This window comes from Poecilia reticulata, chromosome 20 (assembly GCF_904066995.2).
Source record: "Poecilia reticulata chromosome 20, P_reticulata-male-v2, whole genome shotgun sequence".
Taxonomy (NCBI): Eukaryota; Metazoa; Chordata; class Actinopteri; order Cyprinodontiformes; family Poeciliidae; genus Poecilia; species Poecilia reticulata.
Window position 1 is genome coordinate 8831020 of NC_088849.1, and position 26966 is coordinate 8857985.

At 40.4% G+C, this 26966-nt stretch overlaps 2 protein-coding genes across 4 annotated transcripts; both read right to left on the bottom strand.

Moving 5' to 3' along the window:
* Window positions 1-87: 87 nt before the first annotated feature.
* Window positions 88-12067, bottom strand: cngb3.1 (cyclic nucleotide gated channel subunit beta 3, tandem duplicate 1). The gene is made up of 18 exons (XM_008438424.2): window positions 11723-12067; window positions 10651-10795; window positions 9968-10031; window positions 6759-6901; window positions 6368-6667; window positions 6069-6277; window positions 5527-5577; window positions 5213-5299; window positions 5054-5118; window positions 4819-4941; window positions 3134-3275; window positions 2778-2937; window positions 2591-2688; window positions 2382-2465; window positions 2191-2309; window positions 943-1095; window positions 689-839; window positions 88-375 (listed from the first exon to the last, which is right to left on the bottom strand). Exons 1-18 carry the CDS (start codon window positions 11822-11824, stop codon window positions 352-354), a joined length of 2220 nt encoding a protein of 739 aa, XP_008436646.2. The 5' UTR covers window positions 11825-12067; the 3' UTR covers window positions 88-351.
* A 308-nt stretch (window positions 12068-12375) lies between these two features.
* LOC103482304 (cyclic nucleotide-gated channel beta-3-like) lies at window positions 12376-26510 on the bottom strand. 3 transcript variants are annotated; one of them, XM_008438390.3, is made up of 17 exons: window positions 25143-26510; window positions 24619-24673; window positions 21908-22187; window positions 19871-20025; window positions 19222-19742; window positions 19092-19142; window positions 18718-18804; window positions 18581-18645; window positions 18223-18345; window positions 17535-17676; window positions 16001-16160; window positions 15818-15915; window positions 15658-15741; window positions 14363-14481; window positions 14123-14275; window positions 13198-13348; window positions 12376-13096 (listed from the first exon to the last, which is right to left on the bottom strand). In XM_008438390.3, exons 1-17 carry the CDS (start codon window positions 25245-25247, stop codon window positions 13088-13090), a joined length of 2358 nt encoding a protein of 785 aa, XP_008436612.1. In that variant the 5' UTR covers window positions 25248-26510; the 3' UTR covers window positions 12376-13087. The 3 variants fall into 3 exon arrangements, with proteins under 3 accessions (XP_008436612.1, XP_008436613.1, XP_008436611.1); XM_008438391.3 differs by having other exon boundaries at window positions 17583-17676; window positions 25143-26507; XM_008438389.3 differs by lacking the exon at window positions 17535-17676 and adding an exon at window positions 17121-17262 and having other exon boundaries at window positions 25143-26497.
* Between the last annotated feature and the right edge of the window lie 456 nt (window positions 26511-26966).

Genomic DNA, 26966 nt, shown 5'->3' on the forward strand with positions numbered 1-26966 from the left:
GAGCTACCACCGAAGTGACAATAAACCTGCAGAAAATTTAAACCATGACACGATTGATGAGGTAAAAACTATTAAATGACTCAATAATTTGCTCTTAAGTTCATTTTAATGGATTTCTGTCTCTTCAGAATTTGAGAAAGTTGATCAAAATACTTGTTACAATACAATAGACTTGAATTTTAATTTCAATTCTACTTGGATTTTTTTTTTGTCCTAAATGTCAAAGGTAAATAATCAGAAAGCTTAGGAGAAGCTGTCACAAATCTGCACCCTCATTTGTGTTTCAATAATCAAAGTTAAAATTTACAAAACTGTACATGATAACATTTAACTTTAAGCAACTTCCGTCTCTTAATGTCCCTCTTCTGCACCTTTCTGTAAACAGAAGACAACGAGACATGAGCGTTCAGAAGGTTTACATAGAACTAATCAATGGCATTAACATCTTTAGAGCTTTTAATGACTCATGAATTATTACTTTCCAGAGTGGAATGATCATACAGCAAAAAAACTAGTTTGAAAAAAAAAACCTAGTATTTTGTCATATCCACAAAGGAAACTAGTTCATTTCATTTAAGTCAGAGGCACACAATTATTCATGTTTTTTTTTTCTTTAAAAAAGTTATTTGTATTGTAACAATTTCACCCTGCAAATTCTCCATCGGTTTACGTGTCATGAAGATCTCACCTTGAGCTTGTCGAGCAGCCCCGCTTTGCGCAGGTTGCCAAATGCTTTGAGGAGCTTCGGCGTTGGGGGTTTCTGTCCAAACAGAGTCAGGCCTTTCGGCTTCTCGTCCTTGGTTGGAGCCCCTGCTGCAGCTTTGGCTTTAACCAGTTGCCTTTAAGGATCGCAGAAAGCGCACGTGAGCAACGCTCAGCGGATTCTTGGTGATATAAACTTCTGCAGAACAGGACTGCTTCCCCCGAAAGCGACTCGCTCACCTGCCCTTCTTGGCCAAAACCTTCTGGGACTCGGGGTAGTGGACGAGGATGTCGAACAGGTCTTTCTTTTCCAGAACAAACAGGTTTGCAAAGCCGTATGCTCTCACGTTAGCTGTCCGCCGGTTCCCTCCATCTTTGGCAGACTGCAGCAAGCTATAGGCAAACGCACAGCAGTAAAGTCTTAGTGGATAAAAAAAACTGGGAAAGTTTAACAGATTAGTAACGGAACTGTTCCAGCGGTGCAGCATTGTACCTAGAAAAAATAAATCCTGTCCTCATAGCTGCTCCTGCTGTGGTTGAGAAGAACAAAGATCAAACAATCTGGCAAAGATGTTATGCTTAGAATCAACATGAGGTTTTCAGATTTAGAAACGGTAATGGTACAAGATGGCAAGCATGGTGGTGGCAGATCATGCTGTGGGACTTTTCTGTATTGCACAAAATGTGTGGAATAATGAAAACGGAGGACTATCTCTAAAACTCTGCAACTGAACCTGAAATGGTTGAAATTTGCTGCAAAGTAGCTTTATTTTATTTCAAGATTTAAGATATTTGCACTAGAAACTAGACAAAAAATACTTTGTAAGATTTTGTATTTTTGTAGTGTATTAAAATGAACTCAAGCTGTGGTCAGATATCCACTGGAAGCTACTTAGACTTTTCTCCACACATTTTTAAAGGGAATGTATATATTTGAACCGGTATGAATGAGTTTGATCCTGGAGTAAAGAAAATTCACAACAATTTCAAAGTTGTGCATCAAATGATTAAAAAAAAAAAAAAAACTTCACTGAAGTTTGCTGTGTTCACTTCAAAAGCACAAAATCTTGCCAAATAATTTTGGTCTAGTTTCTAGTGCAGATATCTTAAACTTGAAATAAGACAAAACTGACTAACAAGTAACTAGTGAAATAATCTGCCAGTGGAACTAGCACTTTTTCATTAATATTCAGAAAGCATTTACTAGTTCCACTGGCAGATTATTTCACTTATAACACTGGAAAATGTCTTGTTAGAAGTTAAGTAATTTGTCAATATTAAGGAGTTACTGACAAGTTAAAACTATTTCTTGCTGAAAAGTTACTAAGTTAGTTTTATCTTACTTCAAGTGGAATATTTCACAGACATTTTCACTCAAAACTAAACCGAAATTACTTGGTAGGATTTTGTGTTTTTGCAGTGTAATCTTTCTAGCCTGCTAAAGAGCCGATTCATATTTAGCTCTGTGTCGGCCGAGTCGTCCCAGACCTGATTTCTCCGAACACGCAGCCGGCCTTCAGCGTTACAAACACGATGCTGTTGTCAGGCCCTCCCACCACCTGCACCGCTCCGCTTTTGATGATGTACATCTCCTTCCCGATGTCACCCTGCAGAGGGGGGAGGCAGGACGTCAGCTTGCGGCTCGGTCTTAACCTCATCGTATCACGACTCGCTCTCACCTTCCTCACCACAAAGTCTCCCGGCAGGTAGATGATGGACTTCAGCCTCAGTAACATGTCCACCAACATCTGCTGGTCGCAGCCCTGAAACGGACTCCAGTTAAAGCAACATCAGTTCAGTTGGCTCAGATTTTGATCATTTTCTGCTAACAGGTCCTTCTAGCATTCAGTTGAAAACGGCGTATTCTTTACTTTTCAGTCTGAGTCACCTGAAACAGCTGGATCTTTTGGAAGGTGGCCAGGTTTATATCCACAGCGATGGCGATTCGCATCACCAGAGGCATCTTGTCCAGAAGCTCCGTCTCATCTGGAGAGGTCGAGACAGCCTTCTGATTCTTACAGGTGTAGCATTTATTTTCAGTCTTTCACTGATTGTAGAAGTGCATTAGTTCACACCTAGCATCCCCTGAGAAGCCCAGGTGTAGTTGTACCAGGTGCGGACTCTGTTCTGGACCAGCTTTGGGATGGTGTATGTGTTCATGTACTCCACACAGCCGTCCATCGACGCACGGAAGTACGCCTGAGCTGCCGTGGCCGCTCCTATGACGTCTCTCATCTGGAGGGAAGAGACAGAAACTCTCCTTAATCACTACATGGTCCCCCCCTGTACGGACGTGGACACAAGCTTAGACGTTTCTATTGCACCTCTGACACTGTATGGCCCTCATCCAGCCTTATTTATCTCACTTCCAGATGTTTTAAAAGTGCTAATTCTTCCTTCTCTCTGGGGTGAAAATAAAAAAGTATTCCACCTGTCCAATCAGGCTGGAGAACACGAAGACTCCGACGAAGAAGTTGGTCATCTGAAAGGTGATCTCGAACAGAGTCACCGGCTCCGGGAGACCCCCGATGTTGATGAGGCTTCGTACTGCAAAGTAATAACAGCGCAGGTACCTGGCAGGAAACGGCAGAGAAACGACTTTCATCTGGTCTGTTGTAAACTTGCTTGTGTTCATGCAGCGGCTCAGTTGATTTAAGGTAACAAACCCTTAAAATTCATCTTGTACTCAAGCTGAATTATTGACGCTGTTATTGCTGGTTGAATTATTTATAGGAAAGAAAGAATATTTAAAGTGAAGGGTTAGCAGACCGGAGTTCATTCTAAGAAGTGTTGCATAAAATCACTTGCAGTTCCTAAGAATCACCTAAATAAATCACAAATGTCTTTTTAAAGGATAGTCTAGATTAGTTTAGAACTTCTTTGGGACTTTTATGACGACTATGAAATCTGCATATCAGGTAGAGAGGTCATAACCTTAAGATCAAGTGCAACTCAGTCCTGCAGTATAAAAATTATCCAAAGATCAATGATTAAGATAATTAACCTATTCCAAACTTTAAGGGAAGGAGTCATTACATATTTTCCAGGCATTTTACTGCATAATCAAGTCACCTTATTGTTATGAAAATGCTGTGTATATAAAAAATAACTGAAATCCCGTCACTGCAGTATCGGACGCCTTGAAATACGACTCTGTCTCTTTAAGAAGCTCTTATTATTTCCGTTACTCCCCCTTCAGAACATCATCACAAACAATGCTTCCACATTTTGCTGTTTACAACCGCTCTGGTAAACGACTGACTAGTGGCAACAGCAGACTGCTGCCACTAGTCTGTAGGGGAAGCCGAGTCAGCAGGAGCAGAGGAGGGATAATAACTCATGGAGAATGCCGAGACTTGGCCACCGAAAAACAGGCCCAGAAGAGGCATGTTTTTATGCTTGTGATTTCAAATTTGAACTTTTCATAGTCACCTTTGTTTTTTCAGTCAGGACCACATGGACTCAGTCTGTGGTTGCATGACAAAGAAAAGAAATTTAAAAATGGGAACCAAAAAAAAAAAAGGTGGTTTTTGTGCTCCAACTTCAATAAATAAAAGCAAAGTGTGACCTTTACAAGCTATTGCACATACGACAAAGCATGTGATTGAATTTGGGTAGGCTTTTTTTTTTTTTTGGGGTACTTTTAAGGTGATGGTTAAGGCAATTTGTGCACAAAACCATCCACTATAGCTTTATTATAACTCTGAGTTGGTCAGAGTTCCTCCGCAGCCGTATCAAAAACCCACCAGCGGTTAGCACTACAGTTTGATGACGGACGTTCTCGTCCTGCGAGGCACAATCAGTTACTTTTTCACATAGGATCAGGTTTGTTTGGGCCCACATTAAATCCTCATTTTAAAATTTCTCTCTGTATTTACTTGAGTTATCACTCTGTGATATTAAAATTAGTTTGATGATCCACAACGTAAATGTGGCAGAACCTTCTGGTTGTTGTCACGTTTAACACACAGTTAGTGCACTTCTTGATTTTATTTCAGTGAGAAGCTTCAAGAAGGGTTGGGACTTTAAATTACGGCCTTAAATGGATCTTTGGCCAAGAAAAAAACAAAAAAAACACAACACTTTCTAAAGGAGTCAAAGATAAAAAGTACATACGCTGTGCCTTTTCCATCATACACCCATGTAGTGGAAGCCAGACCCTGGAGCACTGAGGCGACGTAGTAAGCACAGGCGTTGAGGTGGAGCATGTAGAGAAGGTAACCTGTGGTACGGGCCACTCTGCACCAGACATCCAAATAACCTTTTAATAACACCAGACGTGGGTTCCATCTAATCCTGTGTTTCCCAAAAGCATAAAATGTATTTGCGATGTTTGGCGTTGAGCATTTACCTCCAGATGTAAGCTTTGGCCATGATACTCTCAAGTCGGTCACTGAACTCAAAGAAAGACTCTATCTGAAACAGACAGACAGAGGGACTCGCGTAAAGTCGAGTGGTAAAAAACAAAAAAATTCCACGTTTCAATCGAGATGACGTGACGGCCGCCTACCCTGATGAAGCGGTTGAATCTGTAAATGGAGGAGAAGCCGAAGTGTAGAGAGAGAAGGTCGAAAGGGATGATGCTCAACATGTCTGTCTACAAAAAAAATAGAAATGTTTGAATCTTTTGAAGTTACCGTGTCTAAATGAAACAATTACTAAATTATAGAAGAAACGTTGTAATACATGAAGGGAAACCATGCTGAGTTAACTAAATTATTATTCATTAGTATCCTACAAAGTTAAGGAACGTGATCTGAGAGAGAAAGATGGAGGTTTTCCATTGAACATTTTGCTGCATAGCTCATGCAGATACGTTCTTACCTTAAATCGATAAGATTTCCGATAATGCACTTTGGTCAGAGCTCTGTCTTTCTGAAAGCACAAAGGGTTGATATGAATTACGAATGGTTAAAATGTATCTGGACTTTTAAAAATGGGGGTGCACCCAGGATTTCTTTAAAAAAAAACCTTGGGTTTGGAAGGGTTTTAGAGCTTTTCGTAATTTTCCAAAACAAAACAACAAAAAACGTCACATTTAGTCTGTTTGGTCATTTTTTGCTGTTTGTGAGATTCTTCTTTGATTCACCTCATAATTATCTAATTTAAGGATTTGAAGCAAAATAAATAAAAATATGATTGTAAACAGCAAAAACTAAATAACAGTCAGATCTTGTTCAAATCAGTTTATTACGTTACTAAAGTTGAAAAAGTGTTTGAATTAGCACCGATAACCTTGACACGCCATGCCTGCAGTCACAGAAAACAGGGGGAAAAACACTTTCTGCTGATGAAAACTGACTTGGTGTCACTGAATGACCCGTGGGTCGGGTGAACCGCCCGGACAGAGATGCTTTGGGACTTACAATAATGTCTCCAGCTTTGACAAACTGCAGTCGAGGCTGCCAAACCATGATGTCAATGACGTTGACGACATCAGAGAGGACGTCGAGCAATATCCAGAATGGGTTGGCAGTGTCATTGTGGTACGGGAAGGCCAGCCGGGCGGGGCAGAACCAGACGTTGTAGTTGTACGCAACGGCCACGACCATCAACCAGGTGATATACCGACGATCTGGTGAGAGAAACGAAGAGAGACGTGAGGCTTTCCAAGCTGACGAAGACCAGATGCGATCATTGGCGTTGCATTGCTGGCACCGTGTACCCGTGAAAGGATCGATGGTGCTTCCCAACACGGTGTCCATCTTCTCCTCGACTGGATGGAAGAGGACATCAAAGCACGAGCAGCTGATGTCCGGCAGAATCTTTGCCTTCCTCCTGGCCTCCTCCGCCAGCCTCTCCTCTTCTGCTTTTTTCTCGGCCTCCAGTCGTTTCTCCTCGTCTTTCTTCTTTTTCTCCTCCACCTTTTTGGCTGCTTCCTCGGCCTTCTTCCTGTCTTCTTCTTCTTTTGCTATGCGCTCCTCTTCCTTCTGTCTGACGTAGTCCTCTTTCCTCAAAATGGGTGCTGAAAAGGCAAAGGGGTCACGGTGGGAAAAACAACTCTCCAGAGTCGTTTCCGTGTTACTGACTTGACCCTGATTAATTCTAATACTTACTAACAGGTGGAGTGATTTCTGGAGATGTGGCGTAAGGGTCTATACTCTTCTCTTTGAGGATTTCAGTTCGTTCTCTCAAAATCTTTATGACATTCCTCAGGACGTCGTCTGCGTACCTGGAGTAGACCACCGGGGGTTCGTCTCTGAAAACGGGAAGCAAAAAAAAAAAAAAACGAAAATCAGCTGAAAGAATGAGACAGAGAAGCTGCTGGTTAAAATATGCTAAATAACATGCTAAGGTGAGGGTCTGATGCAGTGCATAAATATTCCTACCACTTGGACTTGCGTCATAAAACACAAACTCCAAGACTTTGTTAATTTTTCCATATGCAAGGAGGCCAAAAAGTTCTATTTTGAATGTGTCAAAATGTAAACAAGGTCTAGAGGTAAGGATATTTTTAAAAAGACACAGTTTTGGAAATCCTGAAATGTATTCTTTTTTTTTTTTTTAACTTTTATATGAATGTCTCAGGGCTGCACAGTGGTGTCGTTGGTAGAGCTGTTGCCTTGCAGCTAGAAGGTTCTGGGTTTGATTCCCGGCCCCGGTCTTTCTGCATGGAGTTTGCATGTTCTCCCTGTGCATGCGTGGGTTTTCTCCAGGTACTCCGGTTTCCTCCCACAGCCCAAAAACATGACTGTCAGGTTAATTGGCCTCTCCAAATTGCCCCTAGGTGTGTGTGTGTGTGTGTGCGCATGGTTGTTTGTCCGGTGTGTCTCTGTGTCTTCTTCCTGCAACAGACTGGCGACCTGTCCAGGGTGACCCCGCCTCTCGCCGGAATGTTAGCTGGAGATCGGCACCAGCAACCCTCCCGACCCCACTAAGGGACAAGGGTGTAAAGAAAATGGATGGATGAATGTCTCATAATACATATTTATATTGCCGAGTACAATGATGGCAAAAAAAGGCTAATTGTTTCAAATCAGCGGTAGCTTACATGTGAATGAAATCTGGCAAAAAATAATTAATTAAAAAAGAAAAAAAGAATGCAGTCTGAGATCATCCTCAGTCCCAGACGCTGCACTAAGCTGGTAATCTGCTTTTCCTGCTTTAAGAGTCACGCTGCAGGTCACAGGTGGATCAGGGTTTGTGATTCTGCAACATAAACCCACAGAAACTGTTTGGGCTTTTCACGCTTAGTTGTTTACGACTGAATGCAACCGTACAACAATTTACAGCAAATGTCATGTTAAGGCATTTTAAAAGACAAACAGATTAAATTCATATCCAATTATAATATGAAAAAAACCAATTATGTATAGACTGACTTGAAATACATCCAGTTTATTCCATTACAATTAGGCCTTATTGGTAGTTTTAGCTACTCGATGCATTTTTTTAAGCAACCCCTTGTGCATGTCATGGCATTTTGTCACCACTTGAGGGCAGACTCAGAAATATCTCTCACTAACCTCCAACATCGTGCCATCTTTGAAAGCTTGGGATTGTTACTTTAATTTAACACTAGCCTGTCCACACTGACTCATATGCACAATCATTCACTTGCTAGAGACTAAACTTGGCAGCAGATATCAGTCATCTTGTTTTAAACTCAGGTAAAAGTGATTCTGCTGCACATAAGACTGGAATCACTGAATCTTCTCAAGCTTTTTAGCAATAATACACACCAAGGCCCCAATAATGCTGCACCCTGTGTGTGTAGAAAGCACTGCTTATTTGTAACAACAGATACAACAGATAAAAATAGGTACTGGAGCTAGTTTAGTGAACTCGTGGAGGGATTTAACCTTGGCCAAGCCTTTTTATACAGTGGCTGATCACTGATTCAGTTGGCTGGCTGCACCTGCAGTGTGATCTGGAAGCGTTGGCCTTAAGCAGTACAGGATTTACTTTGTCTTTCTTTGCCTAGGCTTTTTTCTGGGTTATTCTTGGATTTCTATTTTCAGCGGCTTTGTCTTTGACTTGTCCACAGCTTTTACTTTCCAGCGCTTTAGAATTTAGGTCAAAGGAAATTCTTCTTGTCAATACAAGTTTTTCTTAGATTAGTACTGCGAACAGATGCTTTCATTGCATTTCTAAGCTTTAGTGATGTGCCATTTTGATTAAGATGCTATAAACACTGACTTGAGTTTCATGTTTTGTTCCATATGCAGGCAGACAGGTAATTTACCTACCTTTTCATCATGACATGCCGTTGTGTTTAACATGGTACTGTCATTTGCTAGCTTGTCTGCTTAAGAGTCTGTTCCAGGCTACAAGCTCATTTCTCTCGTCCCTTTCAGTTCCTCGTTTCATTCTGTGATCTACTTTACGCCTTGTGATCAACTGAAAGGTCCTAACATGAAAATGAAGGGGTTGAAATCGAACCGCCAGTATTATACCCCTGACCCACCTTGGAAAGTTTTAACAAACCTCCAATCGCCATCAGCTGTAATAAACAGTAGTACAGGATTGTACAACTAGTATAATGCAGCACAAAGCAAAAAAAAAAAAAAAAAAAGGCAGAAAGAAACTCCCTCTATCATAGAGGAAATCTTAAGCTTGACAAATGTTGCAAGTTGTTGGTCACAAGGCTTTGGTTCTGCAACCCTGACTGCGTAATCTGAACTTGTACACGGCCAGTGATCTCTGTGTGGAAGGACAAAGTGATCCAGGATCATTTAGTAGATCTAAGTAGATCTACTGTCTTCAAAATGTAGATCATGTTTAGTCCTGATTCTATTGTAAAATTACCTTACAGTGTAACACCCTAAGAGGAAGCAAAAAGGCATCGTGGTGTCAAGCGGTTGAGTTTTGCTAAGTTGCGCCAAGTTACAAAATCTCAAGACTTCAGCCACGGATATTTAGATGAGAAGTGCCAATACTTCTGAATAGATCAGCTTCTGAAAAGGAATGCTATGATCTTTATGGTTCTGCAGATGGATATATTCAGAAAGGCTCTGTTGTTATTATACTGTCCTTTGTGTGGACACAAACACAAGAATCTACAAACTAGATTTTCCTACTTTGCATTTCTTTGTATTCATGTAAACATTTACCGTCTAACTTTCACTCTTTTAAAACCCAGTTATCAAAACACACTCTAAATGAAGAGGGATCCCTTCCAATCATGAATCCAAACAAATAACATACATGACCTCAAAACTTCTGATTGACCAATTCTGAAATGTATAACATCCTATTTCTTAAGCTGATTCTAACTCAAACTGATTGAGGTTCCCAGCATGCATCACTTTGTCCACATTCTTACCCTTCAGCCCCTTCTGGGTTAACGGGAGCAATATGAGCTGGAGAGGGAGGCACAGGAGCAGGACCTGGAAAAGTTAAGAAAAACTTTTGGGTCGGTTTTAAGTCTTGACACTTAAAAAAGGTGAGGCAGAGAAAACTCAAGTGTGTTCTCCGCGGTGGTGAAAAGGTAAATCTAACATAAATTCCACCGGTTAGTAAAATATCTCAACTTCATACAGCCAATTTAACTCATCATCAGTGGTGCATCCATACGACGGAGCCTGTGTGTATGATTTTGTCCATGTGTGAAATGGAAAATTTAAATTCAAACTTCTGTCGATATATATGCAACACTGGGCATGCTAAAAGAAACAAAACTTTACCAAATTTCTTTAAGACCCCAAAAGTTAAATTCAACACACTTTACATACATCTTTTAATGGATTTCCTTATGATCAGTGCAAAACTTTACTAGGTTCAGGCAAAACAGCAATTACTGTAGGTTTGGTGTCAGAAAATCATGACTGAACACACAGTCATCAGTCCAACATGCTATGTGTGATCTTTAATGTTTTGTCGAGTGGCTCTATGAGACAACTTAAGTGAGAAGACGAAGAACATAAAAAGATTGTGAGGCCAAAAACTGTGCAAGTTAGTAAAATAAAATACAAATACATCTACACGTGAATTTAAACAACTTCTCACCAGTTGTTTGTTCTTCCTTCTTGGGCTCATCCTCCTTCTTCTGCTCATTTATTTGCTCCTCTTGTTTCTCTTCATTTTTCTCCTCCTTCTTTTCGCTTGTCACCTTTGGCTCCTCTTCCTCTTTCTTTTCTGTTAACTTCTCCTCCTGCAAATCGTCAAAACAAGGGAAATCTGTTAGACGTTTCTCTCAGATACATTTTTCCCTCCCCGTACCTTTCTGCTCAAGTTTCAATTATTTTTGCTGTGGATTATTTTTGGAATTATCCAAAGCTTTAATAATCAACAATCTCTAAATTGGGATCAAATTGTAATTCATACCAAATTACAGGTACAGGGGAAGCAGCATGGTGCTGTGGGAGTGTTTTGCTGATGGCAGCAGGAGGAAAAAGCGTCCTGTGAGAATTTGAAGCAATAGCTCAAGACATCAGCCAGGAAATTAAAGCTTGAACACAAACAGGTGACGATGACGCCATGTCAGCTAAAAATGAGCTAAATGGCAAAAGTTACAGCAATTCTGTCAGGAGGTTTGGCCTAAAACAAGTATATGGAAGGACAGACAAAACATCTGACCCAAAAAGTCTTAGAGCTTAGAGCAATTCTACCAAATGCTAAGGAAATGTTTTCAAATGTCATAATTTGAAAGAAAAAAAAAATCCTTTTTCATTATTCTGGCAGAACAAGACATAATTTTAGTAATTTTCCAGTAAAGTAAACCGAGAAGGTTGAGGCTGCAAAATCCAAATCGCTCAAAGTTGAATAGTGAGAAAAAAATGAAGTTTGTACTGAATGACTAAATCTGATTGAACGAGCAGAAAACTCAATGCTGTGGCCAGAAATCGAGTACAATAATAATAATTGGTATTATTATTACATAGGCGAGAATGTGAGTAAAAACTAGAACAGGAGCTTTTCTCCACATCAGTGCCAAGCTGCTTTCACTGATCATCATCTGGTGTAGAGAAGTATCATAAGGCCATCAGTGAGTTTTATCTTTTAGCGGTAGCTAAAAGATAAATAAGTGAAGAATTTAAGTGAATTTAAAAAAAGAAAATAAACACAGACGAGGCCTTACCTTGGCTGGTGGGGCTGGTGGAGCTGGTGGTGCTGGTGGTGCGGTCACAGGGGCAGGCGGAGGCTCAGGAGCGCCCAGAAACCTCCTCAACCTGCTGAACATGCTGGAGGAATTGTCCGTGGGCTCGTCTGCCCACAGGAACCCGGTAGACTGCCGTGTCGGACCTAAACAACTTCTTTAAATTTCTTTGAATCAGTAATTCCCTCTGGGCACTCCCTCTTGTCTGTCTGGGCCAGAACAAGATGAACTATCACATCCGCCAATCCCTGCCAGGCGGGACAAACGTTTTTCATGCCGTACTCTGAAGAGCCTGACTTAAAACAGTAGAAGTATATCACAATTATTACATATTACATATAACCTGAGACGGAGATGAAGCTATACTTTATATAGCAGAATTTTTAATAATTTCTTTTTTAATTCGTTTTTAAGGTTGGGATATGGAAGAAAACACATAAGGTGAGAAAATATGGGGTGAATTTCACTCTCTTCAGTGGTTTATGAGGATGCAGAGTTCATGAAGAGACCAAGCAATTAATCAGCCTTTACAATGTCTGTCTAACAGGATTAGATCGGATCTGCACCAGAGCTTCTGCTGCGCAAACTGGAGGCTGTGGGACTAAATCAACAGACACGAGAAAACAAAACAGAGCCACCGTTACATCTGTCAGTCATTTATTAAGGTAAATATGGAGGATTAAATCAGTCACATGAAATAATAATAATGAAATAATTGTGTAAAAAAACCACACACACAACAGAACTGGACAATAAAGTCATAAAAAGACAAATGCATTCAGTGTAAAACAAAACAACAAACATCTTGCATTGCCCACCATTAGAAGTAGTTCATGAAACCAGTGACATTTTTTTTTTGTTGATATGGGCCATATGGCTCAACAACCAGGGCGTCACTTCATCTAGGGGTGGCAAGAGTGCTTTACAAATTGAGAAAAAGCCAAGTTTCTGTTTCCTATTAGCTTGCATTGCAACATTGGCCTTCTGGCAGCAAAACCATTAGAAGGTGGCAGCAGATTTCAAGATTCATCACACAACAACCACAATATTTAGACAGACAAGCTGTGTACAGATATTGCACACAGCTTGTTCAAAACAGTGTTGAGTTTTGAATGTTAATTGATTTTACTTGTGGAAGCAAAAAGCAAAGGAAGGACCATTTAATCAGGAACCACAGCTCTGATGCCAGTGATTTTATTAACAAATGTACACATGCATGCTAAGCACGTGATTTACATCACGTTGAAATAAAACACTTGATATAAAACAATAAAAAGAACATGAAATAAAGCTGTACCTTTACTCCCAAAATGGAGTTAACAAAAAATACACAGTTTAGCTGAGTCCTTACTTTTCCTGTTGAGGAAAACCAAAAGAAAAAACAAACAAAAAAACAAAGTAGTGTTTAAAAGTGTTGTTATGATTTACATCATGTGACTTAAGTAGCGTCGACTTACCTTTAATTGGTTAAACATCTTTTTATTAAAGTTTCCACCGAAAGCTCGCAGCAGTTTGGGTGTTGGCGGTTTGGGGCCGAACAGCGCCAGCCCTTTCTTCTTCTCCTCCTCTACTTTTGCTGCCGCCGGGCCCTTTGCCTTCATCAGTTTTCTACACGCAGATACACAAAAATAAGAACAGATTACGTCGGTCTCTGAAGTTTTCGTCCACCCATCACAGGAGAAAATGTCCAGATCAATGTTGAACTTTTAGTAACTGGTCCAAAGCGTAAATTGTTGCAGACAACATCAATGATCTTTAGCAATTTACACCTCAATATTTGACTTCTTCTCTGTGCAGATTTCGCAAAGTTTATTTAAAACTGCAAAAACACAAACATTTTACGAAGTATTTGTAATCTAGTTTCTACTGCAAATGGCTTAGTACCCTTCAAATAAGACAAATCTAATTTAGAAGCAACTTTTCAGGGGGATATTGGAGCTTGTGTTAAGTAAATAATTCTTAAAACTACTAGTTCCATTTGGCAGAATAGTTTACTTATAACATGGTAAAACTGTCTTGCTATAAGGGAAATGATTTGCCAATGGAGCTAGTACTTTTTTATCTATATCAAGGAATTATTTACTTAAAACAAACTCCTGTATTTTCTCCCCTTGTGACTTTGTAACAGCTTCAGACTGAACCCTATCCCTCTCATCTGTACTTTTTTTCACAGCATTGTTTGTTTCTGTATGTATAATTTTGATCCTGCAAATGAAAAATAAATGTATATGACTCCATAATTGAAATAAAATACTGCAGCAGGAGATTGTTCAGTATAAAACCCATCTCTCACGCTGGAATAAGAACGGCTCAAACAGTCCTGAAACATCTGATGATAATGTGATATTCAAGGTGAAACTTTTAATCAGATCCTGTGCTCACCTCCCTTTTCTGGCCAACACCTTCTGAGACTCCGGGTAGTGGATGAGAATGTCAAACAGGTCCTTCTTCTCCAGAACAAAAAGGTTTGCGAAGCCGTAAGCTTTGACGTTGGCTGTTCGCCTGTTCCCTCCGTCCTTAGAAGACTGCAACAAGCTACAGAAAACAGTTGATTTCTCATTATATGAGGAGCTTGGAAGCTGCATGTACAACCTGTAACTCGTTTTATCTGTGTGAACTGACCTGATTTCTCCGAACACGCAGCCGGCCTTCAGCGTTACAAACACGATGCTGTTGTCAGGCCCTCCCACCACCTGCACCGCTCCGCTTTTGATGATATACATCTCCTTCCCGATGTCACCCTGCAGAGAGACAAAAACCACTGACACAAAAGACACAGCAAACCTCCACGTGTATTATTGTTAAAGAATACCTCAATACTCCATTTATTGGCAGCTGACATATTCTATAACTTATTTTCTTTTTGAGCTGATCCGAGTATCTAGGGAGTTTTCTTCTAACTTCAGAGATCCTTTTTGTAAGTGGAAAATGTCTCCAGCACATGTAAACAATCAACTGCTCTATCTGGTAATGAAGGAAAAAAGAAAAGAAAAAAAAGAGAGGCCAATTTTAGCTTTCAACATGTGACCTGTGACCTCTGTTTACCTGGGCTTCACCTGGAGGGTTTCAAACAGACCTGACCTGCTTTATGTGTCCAACAAAAACAGAAGAAAATAAAAACATTCAAAGAATTGAATGAATGAAAATTTTAAAGGGATCTACTGATATGAAAATTTAAGCCGATATTAATATTGCTGTTATGACCGATAACTGGTATCTACCAACATTTACAGATTTTACATGACTTCACTGCTACTTCACTAAAACTCCCCACAATCCTTTGCTGCATCACTATCACTGTCACATGACCATTTACTGCTCTTCCCCTCCAGAAACAAACAAGAGGGAAATAAATATCAGTTGTTTATATGGACACGATTGTAATTATTGGACCAAAACCGATATGTTAAAAAGTGACTAATATTGTCTCATACCAATACCAGTGCTAATACACCGTGCATTCCTAAATTTCTGTATTGTTCTGACATTAATAATACAATTTCCTGTAAACACTGACAATACAATACTCTCTAGCTTCATATAAAGTCCATTTCTTTCTGTCTTACAGAGCATTGAATCTTCAGCGAATGTTAAAGTGACTGGTTCTCATAAGTGAGATATTTGGTATCAGACTGGTGATCTACTCACTGTTCAAACCACTTCGTAACAAATAACACTTTCTCTTAGTCACTCTTCAAAATGGTAAAAACAAAGGAAATACCCCATTTGGGAAAGGCAAATGTTTGTCTATGTTTATAAGGAAAGACATTCAATATTCACATGGGTGCCCATAAGTATGAAATATGTTTGTTTTTTTCTCCACATCTTATTTAGGGTGCCAACAGATGTTGCGGATGCCTTATCCAAATAATTTAATCGTACGTTAGGTATCCAGTGGGAAAAGGACACAAACTCACTTTTTTCACCACAAAGTCTTCCGGTAGGTAGATGATGGACTTCAGCCTCAGCAGCATGTCCACCAACATCTGCTGGTCGCAGCCCTGTGGGAGCACGGAGTTTTTGTTTAGCGCCTCAGTCTTCTGACCGCGTTGGTGGGATGACTTCACACGCCCGTACCTTGAAAAGATCGATCTTCTGAAACGTCGCCAGGTTGATGTCCACTGCAATGGCGGTTCTCATTACGAGAGGCATCTTATCCAGCAGTTCAGACTCATCTGTGCATCAGCATAAAGCGGGAGAGGTCAGGAGAACGGGCCCACTCCCAAACCCCAAATTATTATTCAGCCAGTCTTCACTGACCCAGCATGCCCTGAGCGTCCCAAGTGTAGGTGTACCAGGTGCGCACCCTGTTCTGCACCAGAGAGGGAATGTTGTTGGTCACCATGTAAGCCACTGTGTTGTCCATGGAGGTTCGAAAGTAGGTCTGTCCTGCTGTGGCCGCGCCAATCACATCTCTCATCTAAAGCAACGTGATAAAAACAGTTAAATAAACAGAGGACGACTGATTGGTGCGTAAATGAGAAGCTACAGTGCTGGGCAGAAGTAAACGTACTCTTTGAACCTTTCCAATTTGGTCATGTTACAGCCACAGACTTTAATTTTACTTTATAAGACTGACCTACACTGATCTATAAAGAGTGATCCAGGCAACAGAGCTAACTCCAACCGAGAATCTGTGGCAAGACTTGAAATTCTTGCTCAGGGATGTTCTCCATCCAGTCCGAATAAGTTTGAGACATTTTGGAAAGAAAAATGAAAGAGGCTTCCCAAAAAAACCCTTTCATCATGACTGGTGGTTCTGTTCCACCACTCGGGAGGTTGCATACAAATCCGCAAGATGTTTTTCAAATTTTCTTGCCACTAATTTTCTTGACTGAACAGCAAATTGACAGGAAATTTCGAGGGAAGACATGCAGTAAACAGCCTGCGACTGGGAATCGAACCCAGGTCAACCAAGTGGAGGACTACAGCCTCGGCACACGGTGCTCTACCAACATGGCCACCAGGTGCCCCAGACGTTCTCCTGTAGAAATTTGTATAATGTATCTGCCGCTTTACAATCATCCACTGATTTGTGTTGTTATACCACATAAAATACCAGTTAAAGTCGTCAAAGCTTGTAGCTGTAAAGTGGAAAAGAGTTCAATAGATACATACTTCTACTGGATGCTGGACACACAGTCAAGACTCTAAAGGGAATCAGAAAAAAAATCCAAAAGTGTGAAGGATTACAGGGATGTTGGGTGTCTAGTGAGATTGATCTCCTACCGGGACACATTCCATTCAGCTATCATGTTAATAGGACGTGTTGAACAAGGTGTCAATGTCTTAAGATAGGAGATGCTAATTTTAGGACGCAGACCGATGAGAGGTGCTTGGTCTACGACCTACGCTACAGACAATTTGGTCGCTGCGTTACCTGTCCAATCAAACTGGAGAACACAAAGACGCCTACGAAAAAGTTAGTCATCTGAAAGGTAATCTCAAAGACCGTGTGAGGCTCGTTAAGACCCCCGATGTTGATCAGACTGCGGACGGCATAGTAGTAGCAGCGCAGGTACCTGTGGAGGAGGTGAGGGGGCGTTAGAGGGACGTCCACAAACAGCGCAGAGAGTTTCCCAACAGACAGCTGTACCCGACTCAATTGGATGTCATGAAAGAATGTCAGGGATAAAGATGTATTCTTCTTTTGGAAAATATTAAATTCATTCTCCTATATGATTCCCATGAGGTCTTGCTGCATTTTCTTTTGGTGCATTTGCTTTTACAATCCAACATAGACACAAAGCGAAGCAAAAAGATAACACGAAGCATGCCACGAGAAAGAAGCTACCTGGCCAAGAATGACGGACATAAAGAACGCCCCAAAAAGGTAGTTCACCATCTGAAAGATCTGTCCGAACATGGTGTCTGGAAATGGCAACTCGGCAATCATCAGAAGGGATTTCTCCGCATAGAAGAAGCAGCTGAGGTAACTCCATCAGCAGCAGCACAAACAAACAAGACTTTCAGGTTTGGGGTTTCTGTCAATTTCTTTGGGACAAACTTTGTCACGTAGCAGCTAAACATGATAAACACTTGTGACAAAACATTTTTATAATTCTGGAGTGGTAACAAATCTGTCAGCAGTTCAATTTTGATCAGAAATAATAAAACCAAACAAGAAAAAAAAAAGATTTATTTGGTTTTCTGAGTCCAGGCGAACGCATAAATATGTAAATAATTTGACGCAACGACCTGCAGTTAGAAGCAAGTATGTTTAAAAAGGCTTTCACTCGAATGTTGGGGTGATAAATTGAAAAAGAAAATTTGAGGATTCAATTGTAGAGTTTGACTCTGACATATTCGTATTTAATATTCAACAAAGGCTTACCAATGATATGCTTCTTTTCCCTGATCAAACCGTATATCTTTAGTTACATTCTGACACCATAAAAATGTCACTACACTTTACCAAATGGGAAGCTTATATTTTATTAGAGTTTTTGTGTGTTCAGTAATATAATCGGTGGTGTACTTACGCGCTGCCCAGACCGGAGTAGACCCATTTTGTTCCACCGATGCCCTGGTACTCCGAGGCCACGTAGTAGAAGCAAGCATTCAGGTGGAGCATAAAGAGGAGATACCCAATGGTACGAATCACTCTTAAAAGGAATTATAGCAACAGTTAAACGTTAAAGGTTTGTAGCTTGAAATTCACGGGACTTTTGTGGCACATCTTGACAGCTTTATTTAAAAATGAGCTGCATCGGGAAATAACCTTAATCAGAGGCAGAGCTTTCTGTGTGGATCCTCAATTCATTGTTTGAATCACTTAAAAGATGAACGTCATTGCATGCTTTCCCCCCCCCCCCCGCCATTTAATTTTATGGAACTCACCTCCAGATATACGCCTTGGCCATGATGCTCTCCAGACGGTCACTGAACTCGAAAAATGTATCTATCTTGAGAATAAGTACAGGAGGATGTCAGTGGGGAGGAAATGCACTTCACTGTCAGCACATTACTAAACTCACCTTTAGTAAGCGATTGACTCTGAAACCAGATCTGAATCCGAACTGCAGGTACAACAAGTCAAATGGCAGAAGAGAAACCACGTCTACCTGTCGGCGGGAAACAAACGACATTTGAGGTCGAAACAACTTTAACGAAGTTTACAGAGGCTCTAGAAAGCTTTACACAATCCCGTCTTTCTGGGGATGCTAATGAGAGATATTTGGACACACAACTGCTCAGTCAGGAAAGTCCCCCTTGGAGTGTTTGGAGGTACTCTGAGGTTTCAGTTGAAGTGTACAATATGTCTCATTAAAAGCCTTAAAGGATTTCAGGGGTGTGTATTCTTCTAAGATCTCCTATGAGTTTAAATATGCATGAATCTGAGCTGAAGTACCAGTAATCTCTCTGATTCCCTGTAGTGCTTGGTTGTCAAGGTACGGTCTTTCTAAAAGAGAGACAAAAGATCATTTGACCCGTTATACTCTTAGCAACTTCCTCAGACAGTCTCTTGGCTCCACACTCACTATGATGTCTCCTGCCTTGACAAACTGCTTGCGAGGCTGAAACAAGATGGCATCTAGTAGGTAAATGACGTCCGCCAGGATGTCCATGGCGAACCAGATAGGGTTGACGAACTCGTTGTGGTACGGGAAACACATTCTGGCGGTGATGAACCACGTGTTGTAGTTGATGGCCACTGTGACCAGGCTCAGCCACGTGATGTAGCGACGATCCGTGAAGGGGTCGATGGTGGGACCCAGGAAGGAATCCATCTGGTTCACCAGGGGGTTGATCATGAAGTCCACCGATGCCCAGTAAGCTGCAGTCAACCTCGTCTTTAAGGGCACCTTCACCTTCTTCTTCTCCTCCTCTTCTTTCCTTTTCTCCTCCTCCTCTTTCTTCTTCTGCTCAGCTTCCTTCTTTTTCTTCTCCTGTTCTTCTTTCTTCTTCTTATCTGCCTCCTCCTTCTTTATCTTGTCCTCCTCTGCTTGCCTCGCCCTTTCCTCCATCACTCTGGCGTATTCATCTTTAAGCAGCAGTGGAGCTAAAATGATAACAGGTCAAAGTGAGATGACCTAAGTTTTCTATATTTGTCCTTACTTAGCAGGTAAGTGTTATCGATAATAACGTGTCACAGCTGAGCACAAAGACGATAGATGCAGTTGTACTCACTGACAGGAGGGGTTATCTCAGGGGACGACGCATACTGATCAATCACTTTCTCCTTGTATAATTTCAGTCTCTCTTTCATCTTTTTTGCTACGTTTCTGAGCTGCTCATCTGAATATTTGTTGATGACAATCGGCGGAGGAGGTGCCTCGTCTTGTCTGGAGAAAACAAAAAAAAAAAACACTCCAAAAAGTCACTTGACAATGAAATTGGAAGTGAATGGAAGTTTAGAAGCTTCAATCAAACGTTTTGGTGAAAAATTGCGACCAAGTTTGTTATCATTGTGTAGTTCATGGTGGAGCAGCTGTTAGCTTTGTTGTCTCATAGGAAGAAGGTCCTTGAGTCTGAATCGTTTCTTTCTGGATCTAACGGCTTCCTTACCCTAAAAACATGCATGTTGAGTCAACTGAACTCTCAAGTTGCCCTCAGGTTAGTGTGAGAGCTTAAATATTTGTTATTTGTATGTTTGCTGTGTTAGACTCCCAACCTATCCAGGGAATAACATGCATAAGCCAAAGACAAATATTACTTGTTTACTTATAGAGTTCATAGGTTATTCTTATTTATGAACTCTATGGTAGTTTTAATCTTAGACATTTGGTCAAAACTCAGTCCAAACTCATTACTGTGATCTTGTTTTGGTCAGTGAACCTCCACTTTTATAAGTGAAGCTACTTAATTTAATTTAATTTAATTTAAATCTGACAGCTGCTCCCTACATAAGTACACCAATAAAATAACAGTGAAATTAGCAAATGCACAAAAATAAGCAAATCAATTATGAAAATGAACAATAAAAACAAGGCATTGTACAGTGAAAAGCATAACACAATATTATATAGTTTTAATATTTATATAAAATAATATTATGAATGAAGATACTACCAATGTAACTTTTCCCAATGGAATCAGAAAATGTGTGTTCAAATCCTGCCCTCTTGTGGATAGAATCAGTAATACACCAGACTGAAGACTTCACTTAGGTGTGCAAGGTTTTTATTTTACTCTTTAAGGAAAATAATTTTAAGATAAAATCTTTTCTTTATCACAGAGTAACATGAAGATACTAAGAAGTAACTGTTTGCACTCTGTAGTGAAAGGTGTTTGATGAACACCTTGAGTTTTATTATTATTTTTTTTGCATCAATCTTCATCATTTATCAAGGGAGCCAATTATATTTTCACACAGGTCCAGGTCGGTTTAGATATTTCTTTTCCGTCATCATAAATCAAATTATTACATAAAAACAGCATTTTTATATTTACTGAAACTATTATTTTTTACTCTCTTCTTTTTTTTTTGAAGGTGCCTAAAACTTTTCAGTATCACAAAAAATAAATCTATAGGGAAGCAACTACTTTTTCACCGCGGTTTTTAGAAGTGCAACCATCAGCACTGGGATGAACACAAACACAGTGCGTGACCCAAAATTAAAGTCAGACATGCATCACGGTTGATAGATCTTGAGATATTTCGGTCAAAACAATGATCAGCTCCTGCAGCAGCAGCCCAGGTCACCTGCAGGCTGTGTGTCCTCATGTCTCCTCAGTCCACGCCTCCATCACTCGGCTCTCATTCTCTCCCTGCTGCCTCTGACATTCATCGTGTTTTGATTGCAAGTCTGTCTCTGCAGCTGAGAAGATTAGCAGCTGCTGCTTCCCGTTAGCCACATGTCTTTCATGGCTGAGCCACACGCAGCTCTGATGAGCTTCTTATGCCTAAAGAGCTGAAAAGCCCATAATCCACTCTCAGGTCATTGCTCTGTTAATATACACGTTGAAACCAAGGGATAAAGATCTCAGATACTCTGTTTACCTCTCACAGCTTTCTCCGCCTCTCTCGCCACAACTTATCGGGCTGCCTGATTAAATCGTGATTAATTAGATACTGAGTTGCCGTGTCTGCCTATGTAAAATGTGCTTCGATAAGCGTATACTAAATCTCCTCTGCTTAGTCGCTTCTTAGATTTAATGAATCTTCCCTGACATGAATCATTTGAGTGCAGGTTGATTAGTTTAGTCGTTGGGTGCGGGACTCACCCTTCAGGCCCCGGCTGCTTAGGGTCTGCAGGTGTGGCTGCTGGAGCCGGAGCTGGAGCTGAGGCAGGTGCAGGGGCTGGTGCCGGTGCAGGGGTCGGTGCAGCTGCTGGTGCTGGTGCAGGGGCCGGTGCAGGGGCCGGTGCAGCTGAAGGTGCTGGTGCAGGGGTCAGTGCAGCTGCTGGTGCTGGTGCAGGGGCCGGTGCAGGGGCCGGTGCAGCTGAAGGTGCTGGTGCAGGGGCCGGTGCAGCTGCTGGTGCCGGTGCAGCTGCTGGTGCAGGGGCTGAAGATGCAACAAGCAAAAATATAGCATTTTTCTAAATAAAATGAACTTATGGAAACATGTAACTTTTCTAATTCCTTTCATTTCACTATCATCGATATTACACAGATCAATTATTTCCAAAACATTTATCATCCGGTTGTCTATAGTGCCAAACAAGCAAAAAAAAAAAAAAAAAAGTTTCCCTTTTAAAGAATTGTTCTGTTTTTTGCTTTGTGGTCACAATGAAAAATACAAAAAATAATAGTTTGAAAAGAAGACAAAAGAGAAGTAAACAAAGGAGAAGGAGGAAAAGAAGACATGCCTCAGACTGTGGAAATGTAGGTACAAGAGCAGGTGTAGATTCAAGCAAAAACAACAAGATTAACAACGATAATATTTTTATACTGTACAAGATTATAACATAAAAAAATTAAGCAGTTATCAGAAATCACAATATTCTACTCATGACCCAAGGGATGTGCAGCTGAGTAGGATGACTTTTTTTTTAAAATGTACATTTAAATAAATAGCAGAAACAGTTTTCAAACAGTGATTTAGTTTATTGGGTGAAAACAGCCATCCAAACTAACCTGGCCCTGTGTCAAATAATAAATGTCTCCAAATCCTAAGCAATGCTTGAGTCACTCTTGGTGGCAACATCTACCATCAATAAGTCCTTTGCATCGCTGTGGAGGATTTTTTTCCCAGCCACATTGTAAAGGGTTTATTTATTAATTAATTTTTTTAGCATGAACAGCTGGCCCAAGGACTTGGCACAAAATCTTAGTCTGATTTAACAATTTATATCATTTGTTGATGTTAAAATATGTTGGATAGTCTGAAACATTTTAGTGTGACAAGGATGCAAAAGAAAAAGGGGGAAAAAAGCGACTCTACAATTTCCAAAATGGCTCATGGTTTGTCTTCGTTGACTGGTCAGGTTTTAAAGGATCTGTTGACTTCCTGCGGCAGCCTCTCAGCACCTGCCGGTCTATTTTACACATCAGTGCGTTCTCACGTTCACAGGCCAGCGTCTCACTCCGACACGGGCGCACAAAACATCAATGGCCACCCTGTGTTTACGGTCACACCTCTTTTATATCTGCCTGATGCTGTTATTGTCCTGGGCTACGCCTGCTGATCGCCTGCGGTGCTCCGTGAAGCTCCAGCAGCAGAGCTTTGGATTTATTCTCCGTGTTTTTCTCTCTCGCAGGTGGTGCCAATTGTGGTGAAGCAACACCAGATGATGGAAAACACGAAGCGAGCAGGGCTGTTCGCAGCTCTGTCTCTCTTTCTCCGACTCTCCCTCGTAGCCGGGGTCACAGAGATCCCCGCCGTTGCGTTGTTCAATGTGCAACACTGAACTGCAGCGCTCGGTTTGTTGTAGGAAATCATTTCTAAACTCGATCTGTGGTTGTACAGAGCTCACACTACAAACAGGATTCACAGGGTGGACAAGCAAGAAAGAGAAGAAAAGTCTTTCATTGGACAAAATAACAGAAACCTGCTGGGGATGAGTTAATCTGACAGAAAACAGATGATAAAGTTTTTATTCTAAATGTAGAAGTTTTGCAATATTGAAATGTGTGTGACTCAGTGTTGTTCACACTATTACTATTACTATAATTAGGTGTTCACATTGCGGTGTCATCTGTTTTACGTTTGAGACTCTTATTTTGAAACGGGAAGAAAAAGAAGGTTTTCAGTTAATTGCTTTTAATAATGATTAAAAGTATCGTTATTGAAGGAGAATTTTTCAATGTTTCTTCAACATCAGGAGCAAATTAGAACCGACACGAAATCCACAGCTTGCCGTCTTGAAATGGTTCCAATTATTTTGTTTTTCAAGCTGTAGTTTGCACCTGGAGTATTGCAGACAGCAATACAGACTAATATCTGGATTTCTGGTAAACATAAGTGAAAAATCAGGGTTTTTTTATGAGAATAATTCTATCTTTCATGCATTTCAGTCAGATTCTTCTGAAGGCTTTGTATGGCAGCATTGCGTCAGCCTAACCTTGTTTGACTTTGAGTCATTAGGTAATTATAAATAAGAGCGAGAAAAAACAAAGAAGAAAAGTCACATGGCGTACCTCAAGGCTCCATTCTCGGCCCTTTTTGTTTTTTCTCGACGTTTATAAGTACAACCCTGATGTTTTAGAGTCCAAAGTACCTCTAGAATATCTTCTACAATATATTTGATGATAATATGCATCCCTATAATTCTGTGTTGCCACTTGAACGAATGAGTCAGAATTTCCACAAACTCAATGCAGAAAAGAGAGACATGCAAAGTTAGCAATCTGAATTTAACTAAGCAAAAAACACCGAGGCGTCATCATGAACCCAGATCTAAATTTAATCAAGTTTGGTTTCATCATCCCATTAACTGAACTGGATGTATTGTTACAACCCCAAGTTTCAGGTTACAGTAGAGTCACAAGCTTACCCTGCGGTTGCTCCTCTTTCTTCGCTTCATTTTCTTTCTCGTTTGGCTTCTCCTCCTGCATGACAAATCATCATTTTCCCCAGATTCAGATGCTTGGTTTTACTAGTCAAACCAGATGGCATCAGATAAACATTTGGTATTATTATTTACAACAAAAATAAAAACTCAAAGTACCAGATTAGCAAATTATTCTAGTGGCTGTAAGTCAATGAAAACCAGACAGTCTTCTGGTTGAACTTGTTGGCTTTGACTTCATTAAAAATCTAATGTAGAATAATCAGAAATATTTGAGTGCATCAATGGAAGGGAGGATAGAAAGTCAAAGTTACAAGTTGGGAAACACATTAAACGGATCTGCATGACATGCAGGACGGGACACTCGTTTCTTTTAATGTTTCGCTAACTCGGATGGCACTTCTAGTATTTCATGCTGCGTAGAAGCCTGGAAGCTAATCCGAGCATAAAAACATTTCTTGCATCTTATAAAGCAGAGACTTTAAAGACATATTTACAAGGTGTCTTACCTTAGCAGGTGCAGGAGCAGGTGGAGGAGCTGGTGATGCCTTGGTGGTCCCAGAATCAGCTGGAACCTGCGGGCCTGAGAAGAGGCCCTTAAACTTGGCAAACATATTTTTGAAGATGCGGATATCGGTGCATCTGTTGGGCTGCGCTCCCCTTTGCTGATGCCTGTGGAGCTAACCGATCCCCTCTGCACGCCGCCCTCTGCAGAGCGACGTATCCTCATGAACTGAGCTGGCCCTGATGGCATTACTGCTTTTAGCCCCACTAATGCTCTCACACAGAGAATAGTCCGCGCCATTGCCACTGACATGTAAACCCATCGCTATCTCATTTGAGATGCAAATAGGCTTATGGATGACCACTAAAGCAGGGAGGACAACTGCAGCAGAGCTGGGAAAAGTAAGGGCACCCTCTTCAGAGTGGTACGAGTCCAAACCCGTTGATGGGAGGATGAATGGAGCCAAATCCTGGAAGAAAACCTGCTGGAGGTTTGCTGAAGTCTTGAATCTAGGATGGAGGTTCACATTCAAGGAAGACCAAGACCATGAAATGGACAATGAAATGAGCTCATTTGTCATTTCACAGAATTAAGAGCACTTGGCAACAAGAAGTGACTTGTTAAAACTCTTTGCCACAACGTCCATCTCTACTGTGTGTTGTTGCTGGATATGTTTCCTCTTTGTTTTTATTATTTCTAAAAAGTTGAGCTTTTTGCATGTTTGCTTCAGCACCATTCCATCTGAGATTTTATTTTCTAATTTAATTTAAATTTTCATTGTTGATATAAATTACTTTGGCTGGTTTATTCCTTGACTCTTTGTGCAACATCCGTTGAGTTTTGTGAAGGACCGGAGTTTTCTGGGACAGAAGAAGAGAGGAATACGAGGACCAAGAAGCAGAACATTTGCTTCTTTACCTTCGTGTTGTCAACTGTATCATAGAAAATAGTCATTAGATCCTCTTGCATTGCCTTGAATAATCTAATTAAAGCCTTGGTGTGGGGTTAAGCCTTTGACACGGCGGTGGTAGAAGCTCCAGGTTCATGTCGGTCAGCCTGCTGACAACTTTTCAGTCTCTGAATCACAACATGTTAATGAGGACAGTGCAACACATTTTTAGCAAAACGGACTTTAACTTTTTTGATTTTCCTTTTCGAAATGGAATTAACATGCATTCAGATAACACATGGATAAAAACAGGTTCTGGTTGCAGAAAAAAGACCCGAAAAAGGTCAAATAACTGTAAACTCAGTTCATCTGAACTTCATCTGACAATCTCAGTCCAGATTGTCATATTACAAACAGTAGCTAGCAGATTCCTTTTGCACGGTGTACACAATGTACCTTTATGCTACCTACGTGGTCATATAAATAAAGGAATGGTTCCTATATGCAAAAATTTGGATCTTCATATACGATGAAATCAAAATAAAATATGTATAAACTTTTCCTATATTGATTTAGATTTCGTAAATTGTGTATTTGTATTTCTCTGGGTATATGAAATCTTAGGTTTATCACATATCATCTATTCTGAATAAATATATGTGAATCTACATGATAAACATTTATGCCAAAGTTTTTTTTTTTATGAATTTTGTTTTATCCATATAAAATACGTGGAATATTAGAATATTTTAATTACACTGCTTTATTAAAAATCAAGAAGGGACTTTAAAATTTGCAATAATGTCAAATTATTAATCACTGATTCTATTGTGCGCACATTTATGAAACTCTGCTCTAAAACAAATCAATAAAAACACAAAACCTGCATTTATAACAAGCTTTTTGTGTTTAATTTAAGAACAAATTAAATATTTTTAC

Coding starts and splice junctions, on each gene's coding strand:
- cngb3.1 (XM_008438424.2), bottom strand. CDS start 11,824: ATGTTCAGCAGGTTGAGGAGGTTTCTGGGCGCTCCTGAGCCTCCGCCT. Junction 5,578..6,068: donor TCAAAGCTGGAGACATTATT/GTAAGTCCCAAA, acceptor TTGTGCTTTCAG/AAAGACAGAGCTCTGACCAA. Junction 840..942: donor GTTTTGGCCAAGAAGGGCAG/GTGAGCGAGTCG, acceptor CGATCCTTAAAG/GCAACTGGTTAAAGCCAAAG.
- LOC103482304 (XM_008438390.3), bottom strand. CDS start 25,247: ATGTTTGCCAAGTTTAAGGGCCTCTTCTCAGGCCCGCAGGTTCCAGCT. Junction 14,276..14,362: donor TGCGTGTTCGGAGAAATCAG/GTCAGTTCACAC, acceptor TGTTTTCTGTAG/CTTGTTGCAGTCTTCTAAGG. Junction 13,349..14,122: donor GTGTTGGCCAGAAAAGGGAG/GTGAGCACAGGA, acceptor ATCTGCGTGTAG/AAAACTGATGAAGGCAAAGG.